Raw genomic sequence first — 18,801 nt, forward strand, 5'->3', positions numbered from 1 at the left:
ACAGTGAAAAGTATCGCTATGGTAACACAAACTGCAATGCTCTGTAACATTTAAGGCTGTTTAGCTGTGTTGAGGCCTCACTCTAAGCTGACCCACCAGCATCCCACACAGCCCCGCCCCCTACGCACTTGACAGCCGATAAAGTAGATGCGGGGGCACCTATTACACCTGCCCTCACAGTGGGGAATCAAGATTCAAATATATCATAATATACTATGGGTGTTAAGAAGGACACTGACATTACGCAGTCTAGTGGTAACCCTGCTTTCATTCATTCTAGGCTGCAATAAGAACTACTTTGGTGATATATTCATGTTTTTTCTTCCATTGAGCTATGTGTTATTCCACAGAAATCTTATCCTTGAATCTATTACCACTAACTGTTAGGTCAAATAAAAAGTGTGTATGGCAGGGCCATTTAATTTTCCTGCTCTCCCATCCTTGCGGCTGTATTGTGCTGAGCACTCTGCCTATAAAGTATTGTAACGTGTTTGGGTAATCCAAGTATTACCTGTAATGTGATGTGCAACATAAGTGTCTCAACGGTAGCTAGGAACTGATGTGTGTGGGTGTGTTCCTGGGGGAAACGGGGTATATAGGACCAGCGGCCGCTGTGCCGCGGGGAGTCAAGATATGGAGTGAGCGAGACCGGTTGTTATGTGTAGAGCTAGCGGTGTGAAGCTAGCTGCTAGGAGCTAACGAAGCCTGTGAATAAAGACCCTGTACCAACTACAACTCTCCGTTCCTTGGTGTATCAGTGATACGCTACATTGGTGTCAGCAAGTGAAGCGGTAGCGCCTCTGTTTCGGTCGAGAGGGGAGAGAGTGAGGAGGAACAGCGGAGAAAAGTTGGAGATCAAAGGCTCGAGCGACCTAGCTGTAGCGAGCTAGCTGTGTGAGCTAGCTGCTACGAGCGCCACGTGTGATGGCGCGTCTGGAAGAAAGCCTGTCGGTGAACGGGAGAGAAGAGGGGCTGACGACAGAGATCAGCTCGATGCTGGCGGGCATGGAGGCCCGTGTGTTGAAAGAAGTCGGACGGCTGTTGGAGACGATACCAGCCTGGGCAGAAGGACTGATGGAGCTGCTACGAGAGGTCGCGCAGCACGGAGAGAAGCGGACGGAGGAGACACAAAATAGACTGTGTTGGAACTGTGGAGAACCGGGCCACGTGGCGAGGTGGTGCCGAGGCGAGCCCGGGAGACGGACCGGGTATGCGGGACAACGACATGGACAGCAGGGAGCCTGCTGGGCATGCGGCGCGATGGGACATTTAGCCAGAGAATGTCAAGAAGCTGTCGGGGATTGGAGGACAGCGAGAGAGGAGAGACAGGTGAGGCTTTGTTGGGCTTGCCAGTCGCCTGGACATTTGGCTGGAGACTGCATTAAGAGTGTGAACGCTGGAGGAGACACACAGCCGGGGGAGCAGCCCGAGCAACAAGCAGTGGAGCAGCCTGAGCAACAAGCGGCGGAACAGCGGAGCAGTATAGAGCCGATTGTTCCGGGCAGGAGAGGGACTGTTGAGCCGGCCCAGGCTAGCTGCTCTGCATGCCAGCCAGTGGTGGGGGAGATCGCCATCAGCGACGAGACCATCAAGATAATGGGAATCGTTTTGAACAGCCAGAGGGAAGTGAGCGACATCACCTGCAATGCTGTTACAGTGGGGGGAGCGGCACTCGTGTCCCCGGGGGAGCGAGAGGGGTCAACGCTGGAGGAGCCGGCCCAGCCAGGCCGCTACACAACCCCCACGGCTGCGCTGCAGAAAGTCGAGGTGGAGATCGACGCCGATGGTGTCCGCCCTGCTGTCCTCAACACGCCGCCCCCTGGGGGAGCGGGACGGGAGGACGAGCGAGTGCAAGACCGGGAGGATGAGAATGTGACTATGGAGGATGTCGATCTGGAGGAGTGGATACGCAGACAGGCGGAGGACGCTAGCGTTGGACCGGTGCGCAGGTGGGTGGCGGCCGGATACCGGCCTCGCCTGGAGGAGATATGCATGTATTCAAGTACCACGAAGGAACTGTGGGAGTTGTTTCCGGACTTGAGGGTGAGAGAGTCGGGGATTCTGGGGTTAGATGGGCGCGGGAAGAGTGGCAGCGTCGTGGTGGTGCCCAGCTGCCTGCGGGGACTGGCGCTACGGGGGGCGCACAGGGGCCGCAGGGGGCAGGGGCATCGAGGGGCTGAAGAAACACTCAGCCGCCTTTGTCGAGTTTTCTACTGGGTACAGATGAAGGGAGACGTAGAGGACTACTGCCTTAGCTGTGTCGACTGTAATGTGCTTCAGATGGGACAGAAGCTTTAAAAGGGGGGATGGAAATAGTGGTTGAAGTGAAGTGGGATAATGTGAATAAGAAAAAGGTTTAAATGAAGGTAATGAAAAAGAATGATGTAAATGTTGGGGCTTGTGTTAAGTGAAAATGTTGGAGAAAAGAGGGAATTTAAATGTTGGGGAAAAGGGTGCTAATGGGAAGTAACTAAATGATGATGGGAATGTGAATTGAAATGTGGGTTGAATTTAAGGAATGGAAAAGAGGGAAGGAATGAAAAGAAATGCAAATGGTGGTGGTGGAACGGAAATTGAAAGTGTGCTGAAAAATAAGAGGCAAATTGGGGGAATACAAAATGTTGTGGGGTGGTGTGTTTTGGTACAGGGGGATATGTGTGGGTTGTGGGTGTTAACGTGGGCGTTAACCTTATTGTTGGGTGAGGAGTATGTAACGTGTTTGGGTAATCCAAGTATTACCTGTAATGTGATGTGCAACATAAGTGTCTCAACGGTAGCTAGGAACTGATGTGTGTGGGTGTGTTCCTGGGGGAAACGGGGTATATAGGACCAGCGGCCGCTGTGCCGCGGGGAGTCAAGATATGGAGTGAGCGAGACCGGTTGTTATGTGTAGAGCTAGCGGTGTGAAGCTAGCTGCTAGGAGCTAACGAAGCCTGTGAATAAAGACCCTGTACCAACTACAACTCTCCGTTCCTTGGTGTATCAGTGATACGCTACAGTATGATAGGGATGCTGTGGTGTGGAACTTTTCCCAAAGGATTAATAGAATTTGGTGTTATCGGGTTTACACCGGTATTGAGATGATGAAGAAATTTGTCATCTCAATAGCTGTTTTTTCCCCTTTTGTGTCTGTTTCTGTTGTTTCCCCCCACCGGGAAGAAAATACAAGTTCCTCAGCTGTCCTGACGGTCCGGATTTCTCAGTCTGATGCAGCCGTCAAGGTAGTCACTGAGTGTGGATATCTGGTGTGTGGATTTGCATTGGACTGACTTTTTCCTATGAAAAGTTCATTATTCAGGGTCGTCTGGTTGCAGCAAACTTCTAATGTACCTGTTTATACTGCTCTCGGAACAAGCTAGCACGTCAAGGTGAGCTGTGTATCTGTCAAGTGCAGTCGTCAAGGTTTTTTCCTCCGACTGCGTGTTTCTGATTGTGTATTTGTTTCGCTTTGACACCAAATCCTCCGCCGTTGTTTTGTCGGTCAACCCTCCTTACTCTCATCACGTGATAAGTGAAATCGGACTCCTCTGTGCTGCGAGTCTGACTATTGCTGCGAACAGCGCTGATCCGCCAAAATGAACTAAACAGGTTTTATTGTTTTATTTTGTTAAGAGAAAAATGGCGGTGTCCCCGGGCAAGTAATGTGTTCGGTGTATGCCCAACCACTGTGTAACACCAAATACCGTGGCAACAAGCCTACTGTATGATGATCTCCCTGGAAACTGTCCCTGAAATCAACACTGTTACTGCTGCATCAGGACGACATAAGAGAACATCAAGCGATGACGGCAGGATGTACAAGGTACATCCTTCATGCCGATATCTAATCTCTCCCACCATGGAGAGACACATCCTTGTCAACAAAGCCATCATTATATGGGGAAGGACACTGAAAGGATGGGGGGGGGGGGGAATGCTATGACGCTTTGCTTTACGGGAATGCTATGGCATCTCGGTCCACCGGTCCAAAAGTACGTTTTACCACAATACCACCTGACCTCACATTCCTGTCCTATTCGTCCAACGCACAAATATGCCGACACATGCGCACAAAATCGTTTATAAGGGATTATAATAGTGAGCAGAGGCACCTGTTGGGTCTGTTTGCTGTGCGAAAAAGCTTAACAGCCTCTCTGCTTCAACAGTGATTGGATGGATTAATGATCAAAGATGACATCACGCGGCCGCCTCAGCACCACATCCCTTTACGGGCTGTGGGGTTGCTCAGCGCTGTTCCAATATGCAGATCTATTATGCTACAGTAACTAATGGAATACATCAGTCCTGTTCACTCTCCAAAGGACTCTTGCACGGTGCACCAGGGGGCACTTTGATTGTTCCTCTGCTATACTGTACAGTCTTAGGACAGTTTATTATTGAGAGAGAGAGAGAGAGAGAGAGAGAGAGAGAGAGGGAAGGAGGGAGAGAGAGGAGAGAGGGAGGGAGGGAGGGAGGGAGAGAGGGAGGGAGGGAGAGAGAGAGGGAGAGAGAGGGAGAGAGAGAGAGGGAGAGAGAGGGAGGTAGGGAGAGAGAGAGGGAGGGAGAGAGCCAAGAAAGTGAGCTCTGCAGCAATGTGCTGCTTGGTGGCCTCAGGTGCTGTGCGCTGTAATGAGGCCATTCTTACCCGTAGCTTGTGACTCTGCGTCCTCACCACCTTCCCCTGCTGCACCACGTCCACCGGACACTCGTTTATACACCGGTCAGCCTTGTGTCGGAGCCAGTCCTCATAGCCCTGAGAGAAATGGAGCGAGAGGGATGCAGAGAGAGAGAGAGAGAGAGAGAGAGAGTGGAGAGAGAGGGGGGGGGTGGAGATGGGAAGGAAGCCAAAGGGAAATATAGATTATTGTGCAGAGAGAAATGGGCGCAAAAGCATGAGGCGAGATAGGGAGAAAGAGGGGTGAAAGTCACACACTGTCGTTAATTAGCATTGTGTTCCCTGAGCTTAGTGACCTGCTTCCTGGATCTGTTTCCAGCACGTCATGTTTGAGATTTATGTCCCAATAAAAGTGCAGGCTTCCTTTAGCCAGGAGAGCTCCATCTATCACTGATACTATCCCATCGCTCAGCTCCGGGACGCGGGGGGAGACTCCATCCCCCCCGAGGGCACGGGATCCTCAGCTACAGCGATTAACAGAGGAGACCATTCATTATCATATTTCTCACATCACCAGACATATTCAATGACAGAGGAATGTGTATGTAGGAATAAGAGAGCGAGAGTAGTAGGGTTTAATCCCGGGAAACGGGAAATGCCATCCAACCCATTTCCCGTTTCCCGGGAAATTAATGACAGGAAACCGGGAATTTTTGTTGTATTTTTACATGCAGAACATATTGGAATAGGCCTATATTTAGAAATATGCCCACAGTTTACTTTCTTAAATGATGTAGCCTATGTTTTAAAGGAACATGTAATATATTAGGCTACTGTAAGCATTGTAAAGTCATTAAATGATCACAATCTAGGCCTATATGCATTTCGGAGACATCAAAGTGAATCAATCAACCAACAATCAATCAATTTTCTATTTATATAGCGCCAAATAACGAGGTATTGCAGGCAGATTTTAATACTAGCTTCTCTGACAACAATGCTATAGCCAGTAATTTGAAATTTGATATCCTTTTTTGCAGAGTGGAATTAATTTCAGATTTTATTTCGGCGTGTTTTGGCCATGCGCCTTTGTGCGCTGTGCGCCGGTGGAACACACTGAAAGCTTATTGCACATAGCGTAATTAATAAACACAAAGCCCACGATGTGTCTTTTCTTTTCTCTACATTTCTGACTTGCTTGAGGGGATTGTGCCATGACCGTTAATGCAGTAGCCTACGAGACGCGACACGAGCACCGTGCAAACTTCACCAGCGGTGAAAACGACAATCAGCCCAGCCGTGCGTCCCCGGTTCATGTGCCCCAGGTTGGGCATGATGGTCTGGTTGTAGGCGATGTCCATGCACAGAGGGGTGGAGATGGTCTGGTTGTAGGTGATGTCCGCCTAGGCTAATACAGGATTTATTCATATGCCAATCCAGGCGATAACGGCACTATATAGCCTAATACATATGTACAGCCTACATACAGCCTAAAAAGTTTGTTAAATTGCGATGTTTTGCCTTAATTAATAAATATTAATGGCACCAAATAATACATTCGTCAGGTTGGGAACTAATAGGTATATTTCTCCTTGATGCATTAAAAAAAAAAAAAAAAAAAAAAAAAATTACCAATTTCCCGGGATTCCCGGGAAAGAGGGCTTCATTTCCCGTTTCCCGGTATGCCTCATTTTCGGGAAAAATATTAAACCCTAGAGAGTAGATTGGTATAATGTGTGTGTGTGTGTGCGTGTGCGTGTGCGTGTGCGTGTGTGTGTGTGTGTGTGTGTGTGTGTGGGGAAGGTGGGGGGGGGGGTATTTGGGGCTGGGAGTTTGTATAAGCGTTGGTTGTTGTGGGCAGTGCTTACCGGGAGTGCGTGCGTGTTTGTGTGTGTGTGTGTGTGTGTGTGTGTGTGTGTATCCTACCTGTTTTATGGCGGTGACAGTGATAACAAAGAAGAGGGGCATTCCGCTGGTGATTGGGCTGGTGGGGGTGTCAATGATAAGCTGCATGGGAGAGGAACAGAGGGAGGTAGACGGAGAGGGGAGGGGAGGCAGGAGAGGGAGGAGGATGCCAAGTAATGCAATGCTGAGTAAGTACAGTCAGTAAGTACAGTAAGTACAGTAAGTACAGTCAGTGAGTACAGTAAGTACAGTGAGTACAGTAAGTACAGTCAGTGAGTACAGTAAGTACAGTAAGTACAGTCAGTGAGTACAGTAAGTACAGTAAGTACAGTCAGTGAGTACAGTAAGTACAGTGAGTACAGTAAGTACAGTCAGTGAGTACAGTAAGTACAGTAAGTACAGTCAGTGAGTACAGTAAGTACAGTGAGTACAGTCAGTGAGTACAGTAAGTACAGTAAGTACAGTCAGTGAGTACAGTAAGTACAGTGAGTACAGTAAGTACAGTCAGTGAGTACAGTAAGTACAGTGAGAAGGCTTCAAAAGAGGACTGAAATGGCACTCTAACAAACTGTGCCACATGAAGTAATCATCTAATCTTGTCCAATTTCCTCCAGCTACACTTGAAATCCATTCTGCAGTAGGATACTCTTACACTGGACACCACATCCCTCAGCAAAAAAAACAACAACAAAACATTATAACCCCAAAGGAATCGGCCAATAGTTCCGGTTTCTCTCTGTTCAGCCGATTCTGGGCGGCGCTGTCCGCCTTGTTTCATATTTCACGTAGTGCACAACCATTTTATGCCTCGTCCAAGTCATTTTATGCCTCGTCCAATACCACCAGGAGCATGAAACCGATTTTTGCACTTATCGATTTGTGACGTTAAATGCATTCCAGGAGTTATTTGATGATGAGGGGGCTTCTCTGTGCTGTATAGGTAGAGAAAGCCATAGCCATAGCATAGCATAGTCAAGACTTTCCAGTCCAGAAAAAGTAGTAGAGGAACAACAATACTGTCATGTGCTGTGGCTGGTTGATCTTGTTAACTCATTCACCGCCAATGACGTCTTTGACGTGTTATCAGCAATGGCCTTCCCCGCCAAGGACGTGTTTGACGTGTTTTTGTTTTTATTGGTGCAGCGCCTGCAGCAAACACTTGCCCAGCCTGTCACACAGACACAGGTCCCTGCCTTCAAAGGGTAGCCGACAGCACGCGATCAAACACATACCGCAGCTGTTGTTTTATAAATTGAGCAAGAGGAATAGCAGAGAGCGGGTAACGCTTCCTTGTGCAGACAGGAGAAACGCCATTGTAACGCCGAGCTGGAGTCGCCTTCCTCTGTGCCAGCCAGGAGAAAACGGGAGAAAGTAATCAAGAGATGTGTTTGATCATCGGAGGAATGAGGAAATGATCGATCAGTTTGCGAGGGCGGTGAGGACGTGTTGAATAGCCGAGGGGAAAACGGGAACGATCATAGATATGACAGGGAGACATGGACGAGGACGGTGTACCAGAACAAATCAAAATAAACACAGGAACAGCTAGGCAGCAGCGGGCAGAAGGCACTCACAGCAGCCCGCTGTCCTTCTCAAGAGCTATTCAGTTGGTTCATGTAATCGCTGGGCTGCTCGCCCTCCAGTGTTGCTCCTGGCCAATCCCAGCGCCACAGGGCGTGGTTATTGCTTATCCTATGTTGGGTTAGAAATCTAAAAGGGGGATCGTGTGTGTGTGTGTGTGTGTGTGTGTGTGTGTGTGTGTGTGTGTGTGTGTGTGTGTGTGTGTGTGTGTGTCGGTACGTGCACATCTACAATGGCAAATTCGCTTTTCCGCTGTGTCGCAGCGTTTTGTGGGCGTGCAAACCAGCTTCCAGCTTGGAGCTGTAGCCTGTAGAAACGTTGTACACAGGAGGATGGGGGGAGGAAATGTGTAAGAAGAGCTGTCATTGGGTAGCTTCAACGAAAGGTCCCGCCCTAGTCCCGCCCCGCGAGCGTGAAGCCGCTCGGAGACAAGCCGCCTCTAGTCTGCGACAGTGAAACGCTGTGGGCGGTTCCAGCGGCAGGGGGCGCGAGGCAAATGGACCAATCAGACACGGAAATAGAGCAAGACAGCCTATCAAGATGCAGCGTCAAAGCGGCTTTTTCAGCAGGCAAGCCGCTGTGCCATTGTAGATGTGCACGTACCGTGTCTGTCTGTCTGTCTGTCTGTCTGTCTGTCGGTGTGTCTGTCTGTCTGTCTGTCTGTCTGTCTGTCTGTCTGCACACTCACACCGAGTAAACTGTATTGTTGAATGTAAAAAAAAAGCACTTCATGTGTGTATATATATATATATATATATATTTTTTTTTTGTCATTTGTGTCCTAATGAATAATATTTACATGTCTGATGTCAATACAGTTCAAAATAAAAGAATTGAGAGTGAGTTATGCCTGAGATTGTGCCCTTTTACAAAAATGCTTTTTTCTCCCTTTTCTCTTCCCAGACAGGCTTTTTTTGGTGAACATGGGGTGTATAAAAAGGGTTATAAGTAGAGTACAGAACATGCTAAAAGCTAACTTTCTTTTTGGGGGTGAAAGTAGAGACTTAGATCTTCATTTCGAGGTATTGGACATCACTGTAGTCCTAGTACAGAATTTACTGTGGGTCTTGAAAGATGACCAAACATTATGGAAATACTTGGCCTGTGCCAAAAATGCCAGTCAGATATTGGCAGTGAATGAGTTAAGAAGGCGTTATATTTCACACACTACCGTCGAAGATGAAGATACACAAAGATGCAAACTGTGCCTGCATTGCATTCTGGTCTATTGAGGCTAATGTCAGTGGAGAGATTGGCTATTCTTCCTCTTGTACAATGGATTTCTGACTTTCTAGCGCTAAAATGTTGTTAGCTTGAGACGGTCAGAGAGCCATCAGAACTTCGGAAGCCGCTGCCCTTTGTTTCTGAGGGACCGACACCAACCGTCATTTTGCGTTTAGAAAATACACCAAACAAAACTGACCCCAAAATGCAAGCTACATAATCAACCTTTATTTATACAGGGTGAGGCCCTTGAGAGAAAGCTCTCATTTTCAAGGGTGCCCTGTTACAATAAAAACATTTATAAAAAGAAATACTAAATTACAATAGTAGACAAATACAAACAACAAAACAAAATGATAAAAACCCATCAAACAAAACAAGAGCACTCCTATCCAAGGCATCCTCAAGGAGCACTCTAAACGACTCTATAGAGACCATTCGCTCCGGTTTTAGAGAGTCCTGGAGCCTGTTCCATTTATCAGGAGGGTAAAAGGAGAAAGCAGTCTTTCCCAGTTCACTCTTCACACGCGGAATCAACAGTCTGATGTGTGACCGCGAGCGTGTCTCATATCATTGAAACTGAGAAGTGAGGTCAGATACAAAGGAAGCTTGCCAGTTAGAGCTTTATAAATAAATAAGAGACAGTGTTGCTCTCTTCGAATCGTCAGAGAGGGCCAGCCTATTTTTTCATATAAAGTAAAGTACAGTGGTGTGTAAGTAATCCATTCACCTGTTACAAAACGCAGAGCACTATGGTACAGTGCATCAAGCAGCTTCAACATGGCGTGGGGGGGCGTATATACACGACATCGCCGTAATAAAAAACAGACATTATTAGTGACTGTACAATAGACTTTCTAGTGTAGAACGAAAAGCAAGACGTATTCCTATACAGAAAGCCAATTTGTCTCCTCAGCTTCTTCGTGTTCTACATGGGCCTGAAAGGAAAGCTTAGCGTCTCTCTCTTTTTTTTTTACAGTTTTTACATGAATTAGGGTGGATTTTTACTTTAAAGTCCCTGGACACCAAAATCCACAAAAACGTTCTAACTATGTTATTTAGGGTCTTATGTGAGTAATTGTGTGGCTCAGAAAGTATGAGCCATTACTTTCAACCCAAAGCCTTAAAATCGCCACTTTTCTACAAGGTCTGGATTTCCATTTCCTCATTGAAGAGAGCGGAGCGCGCGGTGCTAAAATGCAGGATCTTATCACGTCATAAGATTTAATCGAATCACACACACGCATGCATGCACGCGCGCACACACACACTGACACACACAGTAGCGCTGTGCACTCGCAGCGCAGAGATCTCTTCCTCTCTGTAAACCCTCTCTGTCTGTGCTATGCGTCGAGCAACGCACAAACACACACACACACCCCATCTCTCTTTCCTTCTCTCTCTCTCTCCTCTCTCTCTCTCTCTCCGTTAACGGAGAGAGAGGTCTCCTCCGAGCAGGTCTCCTCTGCTGCAGACGGGACACGCCCACACAGTCCGCGGGAGAAAATACACTCTAAAATGTAATTGATTCTCATGACTTTTGTCATGACTGTCAAACCTAAATTTATATACTTTGCAACGTTCATCATCGTTCAAATTTGGCTGGTGGCTTATTAACATAGGTTCCTGTGATGTGATGAACTCAAAATGCTAAATAATAAAAAATTATTTCTGGTTTCCAGGGACTTTAACACATTGACTGCCAGCCGTTTTTTTTTTGCTGTAGGTAGCTTTTGCCAAGCCGTTTTTTTGAGGATTCTGGCTCATTTTACAAGAGCCGAGGATTCTTTTCTGCTTGGAGTTTGTCAACACAAAGTTCACAAAAGTACTAATAGAATGTGTGCTTTCTCTGTCTAAAAGAGTTAGTTTGTAGAGTTAGTAGTTATGTAGATATTAGCCGTTGAGTACAGCATGGTTTTAGCGTCTGAGAGTGAAAGCTGAGATAATCGCAGTTTTGTGAAATTCAATCAAACAGGCAGAACAGTCACTTTAACCATTTATTTTTGGCATCAGTGAGAGATCAGACATCCAAACAATATAGTTCCGAACGCCCTCTCCTTCAACTCCTCCCTCCGTGGGCGTGTCTAGTGGCTTTCAGCCTGCGTTTGTCACAAGCGAGTGCTCTGCTGCTGGGAGTTTGAGCAGCCTCCCTCCCTGGCAGCGAGTTTGAGCAGCCTCCCTCCCTGGCAGCGAGTGTGGATAGGTCTCACTCGTCTCTTGGGTTTGAGAGCCCCGATGAAGCCCCGTGCGACTCTATGCTTTATGCTGCCCACACAGTCCATTTCTGGAACCCCCCACCGCAGCAGCGCGAAAGCGTCCCCGCCTACAGTATGAGAATGAGGCTCGTTCGTTTCTGACTGTAAAATCGCCAAGCCATTTCCTTGAGAATGGAGGAAGCAGCCGCGGGAGGCGGCTGCTTTTGGTTGACTTTATCTCTGTCGGAAGAGGACCGTCGCCACCTAGCTGGTCGGTAAAATAGATTATACACATTCAATACTTCCAATATCTCCATAGGAGACGCGGGGGGCATTGATCCACGTAGCAGCGTCAAAAAAAAAAAATCGATTTTTTTTTTTTTACGTATATATACGTCAGTGGCAGTCAACGTGTTAAATACAACAAATGGATGGCTGGGAGAACAATCACTGTGAACTATAGTGACTCGGTGTATTGGACAGGGGAGTGCATTACTGCTGCGTCATGGCAATCTCACCTGGACCAGAAATATGACCAAGAAGTAGAAGTTAGCGATTCTTCTGAACTGTTCAAACAGGTTCTTGGGAATGAAGTTCCAGAAGGTGTACTGTTGGAGAGAGCAACGGCAAAATTACTCTCAGACACACAAAAGCGGAAACACAACCAAGGGGAACGAACAACAATGGCACGCCACGACCATTCTACCGTCGCATGCAAAGAATCAGTTGTGTCACAGCTTGTGTTGTGATGCAGATGAATATGGCTCTATGAAATGTGTCACCCTTACAACATGGTCATCAAACAGATTACATGGTTGCCCAACTATGAAACAAATGAATGGCATTCATAATAAACAATGTCATGGCGTTGACTCGGTCTTTGAGTCCGGCCGATGCGGTTGCCACAGTTGACGTGGGGCTGTGGCTCGCTCACCTTGCAGGAGACGATGCGGTTGTCGGGGTAACGCTGAGGGATGTAGGCCTCAGCTCCCGGAGGGGGCTCTTTATGGCTGATGTATACCGTCCGATTGTCCACATAATTCTCCTCCCCCACACACTGATAGAGAGAGAGAGAGAGAGAGATAAACAGAGAGGCAGGTAGAAAGAGATAATAGTGTTAAGTCACAAGTTACAACAGTGTAAATAAATGTTCACTTATAACTCATAATAACCTACTTACTTACTACTATTATTATATCATCATTCACCAGTGTTGCAATCAACAACACTATCTCATCACTCTCCTTCGCCAACTCCCTACACTCATGCCAGCCACCTGCGTGTAAGCATGCTAATATTAAACCTGCTGTAGGTGATATATTGTTGTTAAGATAAATGGCTCTATATTCTGACAGCAATCACTGATAGAGAGTGTTTGGTGCTCTAAAAGAAAATGAATAAATATTTGATAACAAAAAGAGAGTGTTTGGTCAGTAACATAGGTCTCCCAGTCCCTCTGCTTTGTGGGAAACAGAAGAGGAGCTTTTCTGGTATCCCATTCCACTTTATCCAATCAGGAGAGAGAACTCCACAAAGAGGATTGAGTCAACACGGTTCTCATTCCCAAGTAGTCAAATACTGACGTCACTGGGTTGGTGTTCTGGACTGGACCACCAACCCAAAGCATCACTATTTGAACACTTGGGGATGAGTACCGTGTTGACTCAATCCTTCCTCCAGAATTGCATAAAGCACCTTTAAATGCAGAGTGATTCAGTATGGCAGGCCGGCCCGCAGATGAGTTCTATCTTTTTTTATTTATTTTTTACAATTAAACCTCATTTACTTATTACACCTGACTGGTTGTTTTTCAGATGTGGTCTAGCTAAAGTGAGCTAACCAAGTCAGATCCATTATAAATGTTTTTCAGGAGATGCTGTGATGTAGCCACAAGAAAGGTGCAATATTAATGTTTTTCAGGAGATGGCGCTGGGATGTAGCTAATCAAGAAAGATGCATTATAAATGGTTTTTCAGGAGATGTGTGCTGTAGCTAGTTAGGTTCTAAACAATAAATATCATTCAAATGTTTACAGTAGTTTTCCTTTCTTGTTGCACTACAATGTTACAATGCTGTGAGGCGTAGCTAAACACAAAATATGCAATATTAATAGTTTTTCATGAGATACTCAGTATTTAATACTGTGCTAGGTTCTAAACAAGAAATAATGTTTACAGTTATTTTCTTTTCCTGGTGCACTATCAATGTTTACAATGCTGTGGTGTAGCTAAGAGAGGTCAGAATTGACCAAATTATATTTCAAATGGCTGATATGTGTTGTAGAATACTTACTGTAGATTTGTTTCAAATGTGTTTACTTTTGGGGCTTTAACACAGCTTTTGTTGCACAGAAATTAAGCACTTTTAAATGAAAATTAAGCTACCGTACTTTTGCAATGTAGTGAAATACAAGTTTTGAAAATTGTGGTGGCACGTTGTGTCAAGTGTACAATGGGATTAATAGCTCGGCCCCCGGCCCCTTAGGTTTCTGACAATGTGGCCCCCTGAACAATTTAGTTGAATAGCCCTGCAGTATGGAGTCTAAATATTTGTACATGTATAGTCTACAGTGGGATGGGACGACGGTACTGTTTATCAAAATTCAATATACCACAAAACAAAAATGTGACAATATGACAAATTAATCATGTTAGATCTGTTTTATTCTACGGTAGTAATAATAACAAATGAGACAGCTTGCCCATCACAATTTCACAAGCTCTCTATTCTCTCTCAATCCTGCTGAACATGTACACAAAAATATTGCTTTGTGCCTAGTACCTACGCCTACGCCGGGTACATTGTGCCTATTTATCCCGGGCAATGCCGGGTACATTATGCCTATTTATCCCAGGCAACGCAGGGTACATTGTGCCTATTTATCCCGGGCAATGCCGGGTACATTATGCCTATTTATCCCAGGCAACGCAGGGTACATTGTGCCTATTTATCCCGGGCAATGCCGGGTACATTATGCCTATTTATCCCAGGCAACGCAGGGTACATTGTGCCTATTTATCCCAGGCAACGCAGGGTACATTGTGCCTATTTATCCCGTGCAAAACAGGGTACATTATGCCTATTTATCCCAGGCAACGCAGGGTACATTGTGACTATTTATCCCGGGCAAAACAGGGTACATTGTGCCTATTTATCCCAGGTAACGCCGGGTACATTGTGACTATTTATCCCAGGCAACACAGGCTACATTGTGCCTATTTATCCCAGGCAACGCAGGGTACATTGTGACTATTTATCCCAGGCAACACAGGCTACATTGTGACTATTTATCCCAGGCAACACAGGCTACATTGTGCCTATTTATCCCAGGTAACGCCGGGTACATTGTGACTATTTATCCCAGGCAACACAGGCTACATTGTGCCTATTTATCCCAGGCAACGCAGGGTACATTGTGACTATTTATCCCAGGCAACACAGGCTACATTGTGCCTATTTATCCCAGGCAACGCCGGGTACATTGTGACTATTTATCCCAGGCAACACAGGCTACATTGTGCCTATTTATCCCATGCAACGCCAGGTACATTGCTAATGAATAAATATAAAAACATATTCCAACGTGGTAAGCAGGCTTAATTTCATTATGTACAACAAGTGCTCAATTAATTCAACAGGAGCCGTTAATGGTTTTATTTTTCATTTGAATGCAATATATTTTTTCATATGGGGATCCTATATGAATGGTGAAATTGAACCTGCCCCGGAGCAGATTAACCGTTCAGCATGAGTTGCTATGGTGATCTATCTCGGTAAGAAGTGAACTAGCGTCATAGGACGGCAAACCCAGGGTTAAACCTGTGTTTACCTCGCTAAGCTTGCGGCGCAGTACAGGCCCCAGGTCAGTTTAGACACAAAATGAAATGGCAACAAAGTTCCCCTGGCTAAGCCGGCAGTGTTGAACTGCACAAGCCTAGTTTAAATATGAAAGCAAAGCATTTGCAGCTGGGGGCCGGGCTAAGAGTGTCAAGAGTCAACTCATCCACACTGATCAACAGGCATTTGGCAGTAGGGTAAAAATAGACATCAGGCCAACAGAGAGTCAGCCAACTTGAACCCCCTCCAAAACAACATGGACAAGATGACTCAGAGATACACAATGACATAGAGGGGACATGAGGGAGACAGCAAGATGAGGTGATAGACAGAAATGGAGAAAGAGAGGAGACGAAGAGATTGAAAATCAAAGAATGAAAGAAAGAAAGAAAGAAAGAAAGAAAGAAAGAAAGAAAGAAAGAAAGAAAGAAAGAAAGAAAGAAAGAAAGAAAAAGAAAGGCATCAAGAAATAAAGAAAGAATGAACAAATGACATAAGGCAAAGGGAACGACAGATAACAGCTCAAATTAGATAAAGTTAATTCAACTTCGAGCTGGAAATAAAAGGAGACAAAAGGGACTGGCGGCCTACAAAGCTCCAGCACTGGAAAGGTCAAGAGGAAAATCTATTGAGGAAGCAACGAGGACTCAGAGAAAGCGTGAGAGAGGTTGGGGTAAGGATGCTGACAGGATGATCTATGTTTTGAGTTAAGGGGATATGAGAAACCAAAGCCAAAATGCCACTCTACACCAACTCCTATAGTCCAGATTGTGTGTGTATTTCTGTGTGTTGGTCAGTCCAGGCCGGTGTGACAAGACAGTCCAAAATAACACAGAGAGAGAGAGAGAGAGAATGTCAACATGCATGTTCCCTGCCGGAATCCGGCACCTCGTGGTTTTGGACTTCCTGCATTCCGGTACCTATTTGATTTTGCGTGGACCTGGCACCTGGTGGAATGACCCTCCCCCTTCCCTTCCAAAAACCTGTCACATTTCCATATGAGGATGAAGACAGGTGATTACTCTAGCCTCGCCTGGTATCCAGCCCCATATGAATCGCAGTTATCAGCAGCACTCTTCATAATGGGTCTGGACCAGTGGCCCCAGAACGAGTTTGCAATTAGGGCGACATTTTTATTTATTTATTTATTTTTTTAATAAAAAAAAATATATATATATATTTATAATATAATTATATATAATATAACAGGCGCCGGCAAGAAAAGTTGAATTTTCTTTGGACGTTTGTATGATTTTTAGCCATATTTAGAGGAATATCTCATTTTAAATTAACATTAGGATTATACTGTAGTGATGTCATTATTCAGTATTTTCTCCTTTTCTCACTCACTTGGTGACCTGCTCTCCCTTTAGGTCATTTTACAATTACACTACAACAGACAGCAACACAGGCAGAAACACTGAACTTATTATTATTATTATTATTATCATTATCACTTCAAAACACAGTGCAAAACTTGTCATCTCAACACAAAAATAAAATAACAATAACCGTATACGATTATAGCAGCAGCCAATGACAACACATTCAAGCCATCCTAAAGTGCATTAGTGAGTGCAGTACAGAGTCCGGGTCTGTCTGTCTCTCAGGTGTAATAATCCCACAACGATCACGGCTTTAACAAGTGTCACATGCTGTGTAAACAGTATAAAGTGGGCTCTAAGCGTCAGATTTTGATTTTTGTTTTTGTTTTTTAGGGGGACCAAATTTTAAGGGGGACAAAATGTCCCCAGGTCGCTTTTTCTTTCCAGCGCCCGGGGACCATCATTGGACCATCATTGGACCAATTCCAGATGTTGTCGTCACTGGTCGGATGACGATCTTCTGCATGTTTTTAGTGGGGGGTTATGTACGGAGGAACCCCCTGGGGGGTACGGGGAGAACATGCAAACTCCACACAGAAAGGCCCTTTCGACGAGATAGCCCACCTGGGCAGTAGGCACTGAATGGGGGGTCACAACTCCAGCGCCCACAGCGTAACCAGGCGAGAATCGAACTCAGGACCTTCTAGCTGTGAGGCGACAGCGCTACCGACTGCGCCACCGTACCCCATTACAGAGCGCTGCAGCAACACACCTGTATGTTAAATAGCTAGCTGTTAGCTACGTTAGCTAAGCCCAGTAGCCCACTACTGCTGCTGTAACCACTTCACCGACACCGGGCTCAAAATGCCAGTGTGAGTGACCAAACGTTTCATTTGTTAACCACTCAGAGTAACACTCTTTCCAGTAACCCATCAGCTTTGAAATCCGTTGGCCGGTTGTTGAGCTGCTTGTGGCTTGCAGCTAAAGTTAACGTTAAACGTTTTCCGGTGTACTGTAGGTCCCCGGATGTAGCAGACAAAAGCCCTTTTCCAACATGCGCTTTGTACCGCAAAATGACCGGAACGTGGTCAAATGGCTGCATGTGGGAAAGGCGCCGTGCCGGTATAAGCGCGACCCCGTCGTCGCGGCCATTTCACCAGTTTTGAGCTAGTCAGAAGAGCGGTATGCCGCGATAGACAGACAGGTGAGAAAGGGGTCCAGTCATTTTCCGCTATCAGTGGGCTGTGACTTCGCGGACCGGACCAGGTTGCACACAGTAGACAGTCCAACACCAAATACACAGCTGATTGTTCGATATTCCCCTGGTGTTGCGTACCACCAAAGGACTATTGCCAGTCGCAAACGCGCTTCCAGTGGTTTTCGCCACCGGGTGATCTTGCGTGCGGGTCGGACCAGACTCAGCACGTAATACCGGGACATGCGAAAATGACGCTTCCATTCCACGTCGTCAAAATTGTTCAGAGTATCTTCCCAAAATAAATTCCCTCCTGGTCTCTCTCGCTTCCAGACGGCTCTAGTCTCACGCAGCAGCGCAGAGGTACATAACACTGTCATGATCTGTCCCCGGTTTAGTCTATCTTCATATTCTGCACGATGTTGAGCGGAGAAGACTGCGAACATTAATCTGTTTCTGTTCGCACGTATATCCCCTTTCCATTTTCGCCTTAATTTGTCTGCGTCGCTGTCTACGTTTGAGGAAAAAGCGCGTCAGCAATATTATCAAAAGAGTGGACGCCGGCTCCATGTGTGTTTGTTGTTTTTTTCTGACTGGCCTCAGTGGCCTGCAGCACAGACCCCAGGCCACTCTCCTCCGCCCCCCGCCCGCTCCGCCGCACCCCACCCCACCCCCCAACATACCGGCTATTTGACGACTAGATTCTCACTTGCGAACGCTGAGGTGTGAAGGGAAATTCAGGGAAATGTCCGATATTGACTTACAGGTAATTTTCCGGTACGCATGTGGGAAAAGGGCTAATGAGTATTGAAGGCAAAAGACGAGGCCTGTGTTTGTTTGTTTTTGACAACAGCGCTCCTGCCTTGATGTTGCAGTGGAACCACTGAGTGGAACAACCTTAATTTCTTATCAATTTAAGTTCTTTGGCGCAGAAATGTCAAAACT

General features: G+C 46.2%; 1 protein-coding gene across 1 annotated transcript in view; it reads right to left on the reverse strand.

Annotated features, from left to right (window-relative positions):
* Positions 1–18,801, reverse strand: part of LOC310778035 (phospholipid-transporting ATPase IH-like) — a gene marked incomplete at both ends in the record, with an annotated part of 67,627 nt that overhangs the window by 27,616 nt on the left and 21,210 nt on the right. Inside the window, 4 exons of the mRNA XM_083638351.1 lie at positions 4,625–4,732; positions 6,521–6,601; positions 12,018–12,107; positions 12,434–12,556. Of these exons, the coding sequence (XP_083494477.1) occupies positions 4,625–4,732; positions 6,521–6,601; positions 12,018–12,107; positions 12,434–12,556 (402 nt within the window). The remainder of the gene's footprint in view (positions 1–4,624; positions 4,733–6,520; positions 6,602–12,017; positions 12,108–12,433; positions 12,557–18,801) is intronic.

Source organism: Poromitra crassiceps, assembly GCF_964638095.1.
Source record: "Poromitra crassiceps genome assembly, chromosome: 6".
In the NCBI taxonomy this organism is placed as follows: Eukaryota; Metazoa; Chordata; class Actinopteri; order Beryciformes; family Melamphaidae; genus Poromitra; species Poromitra crassiceps.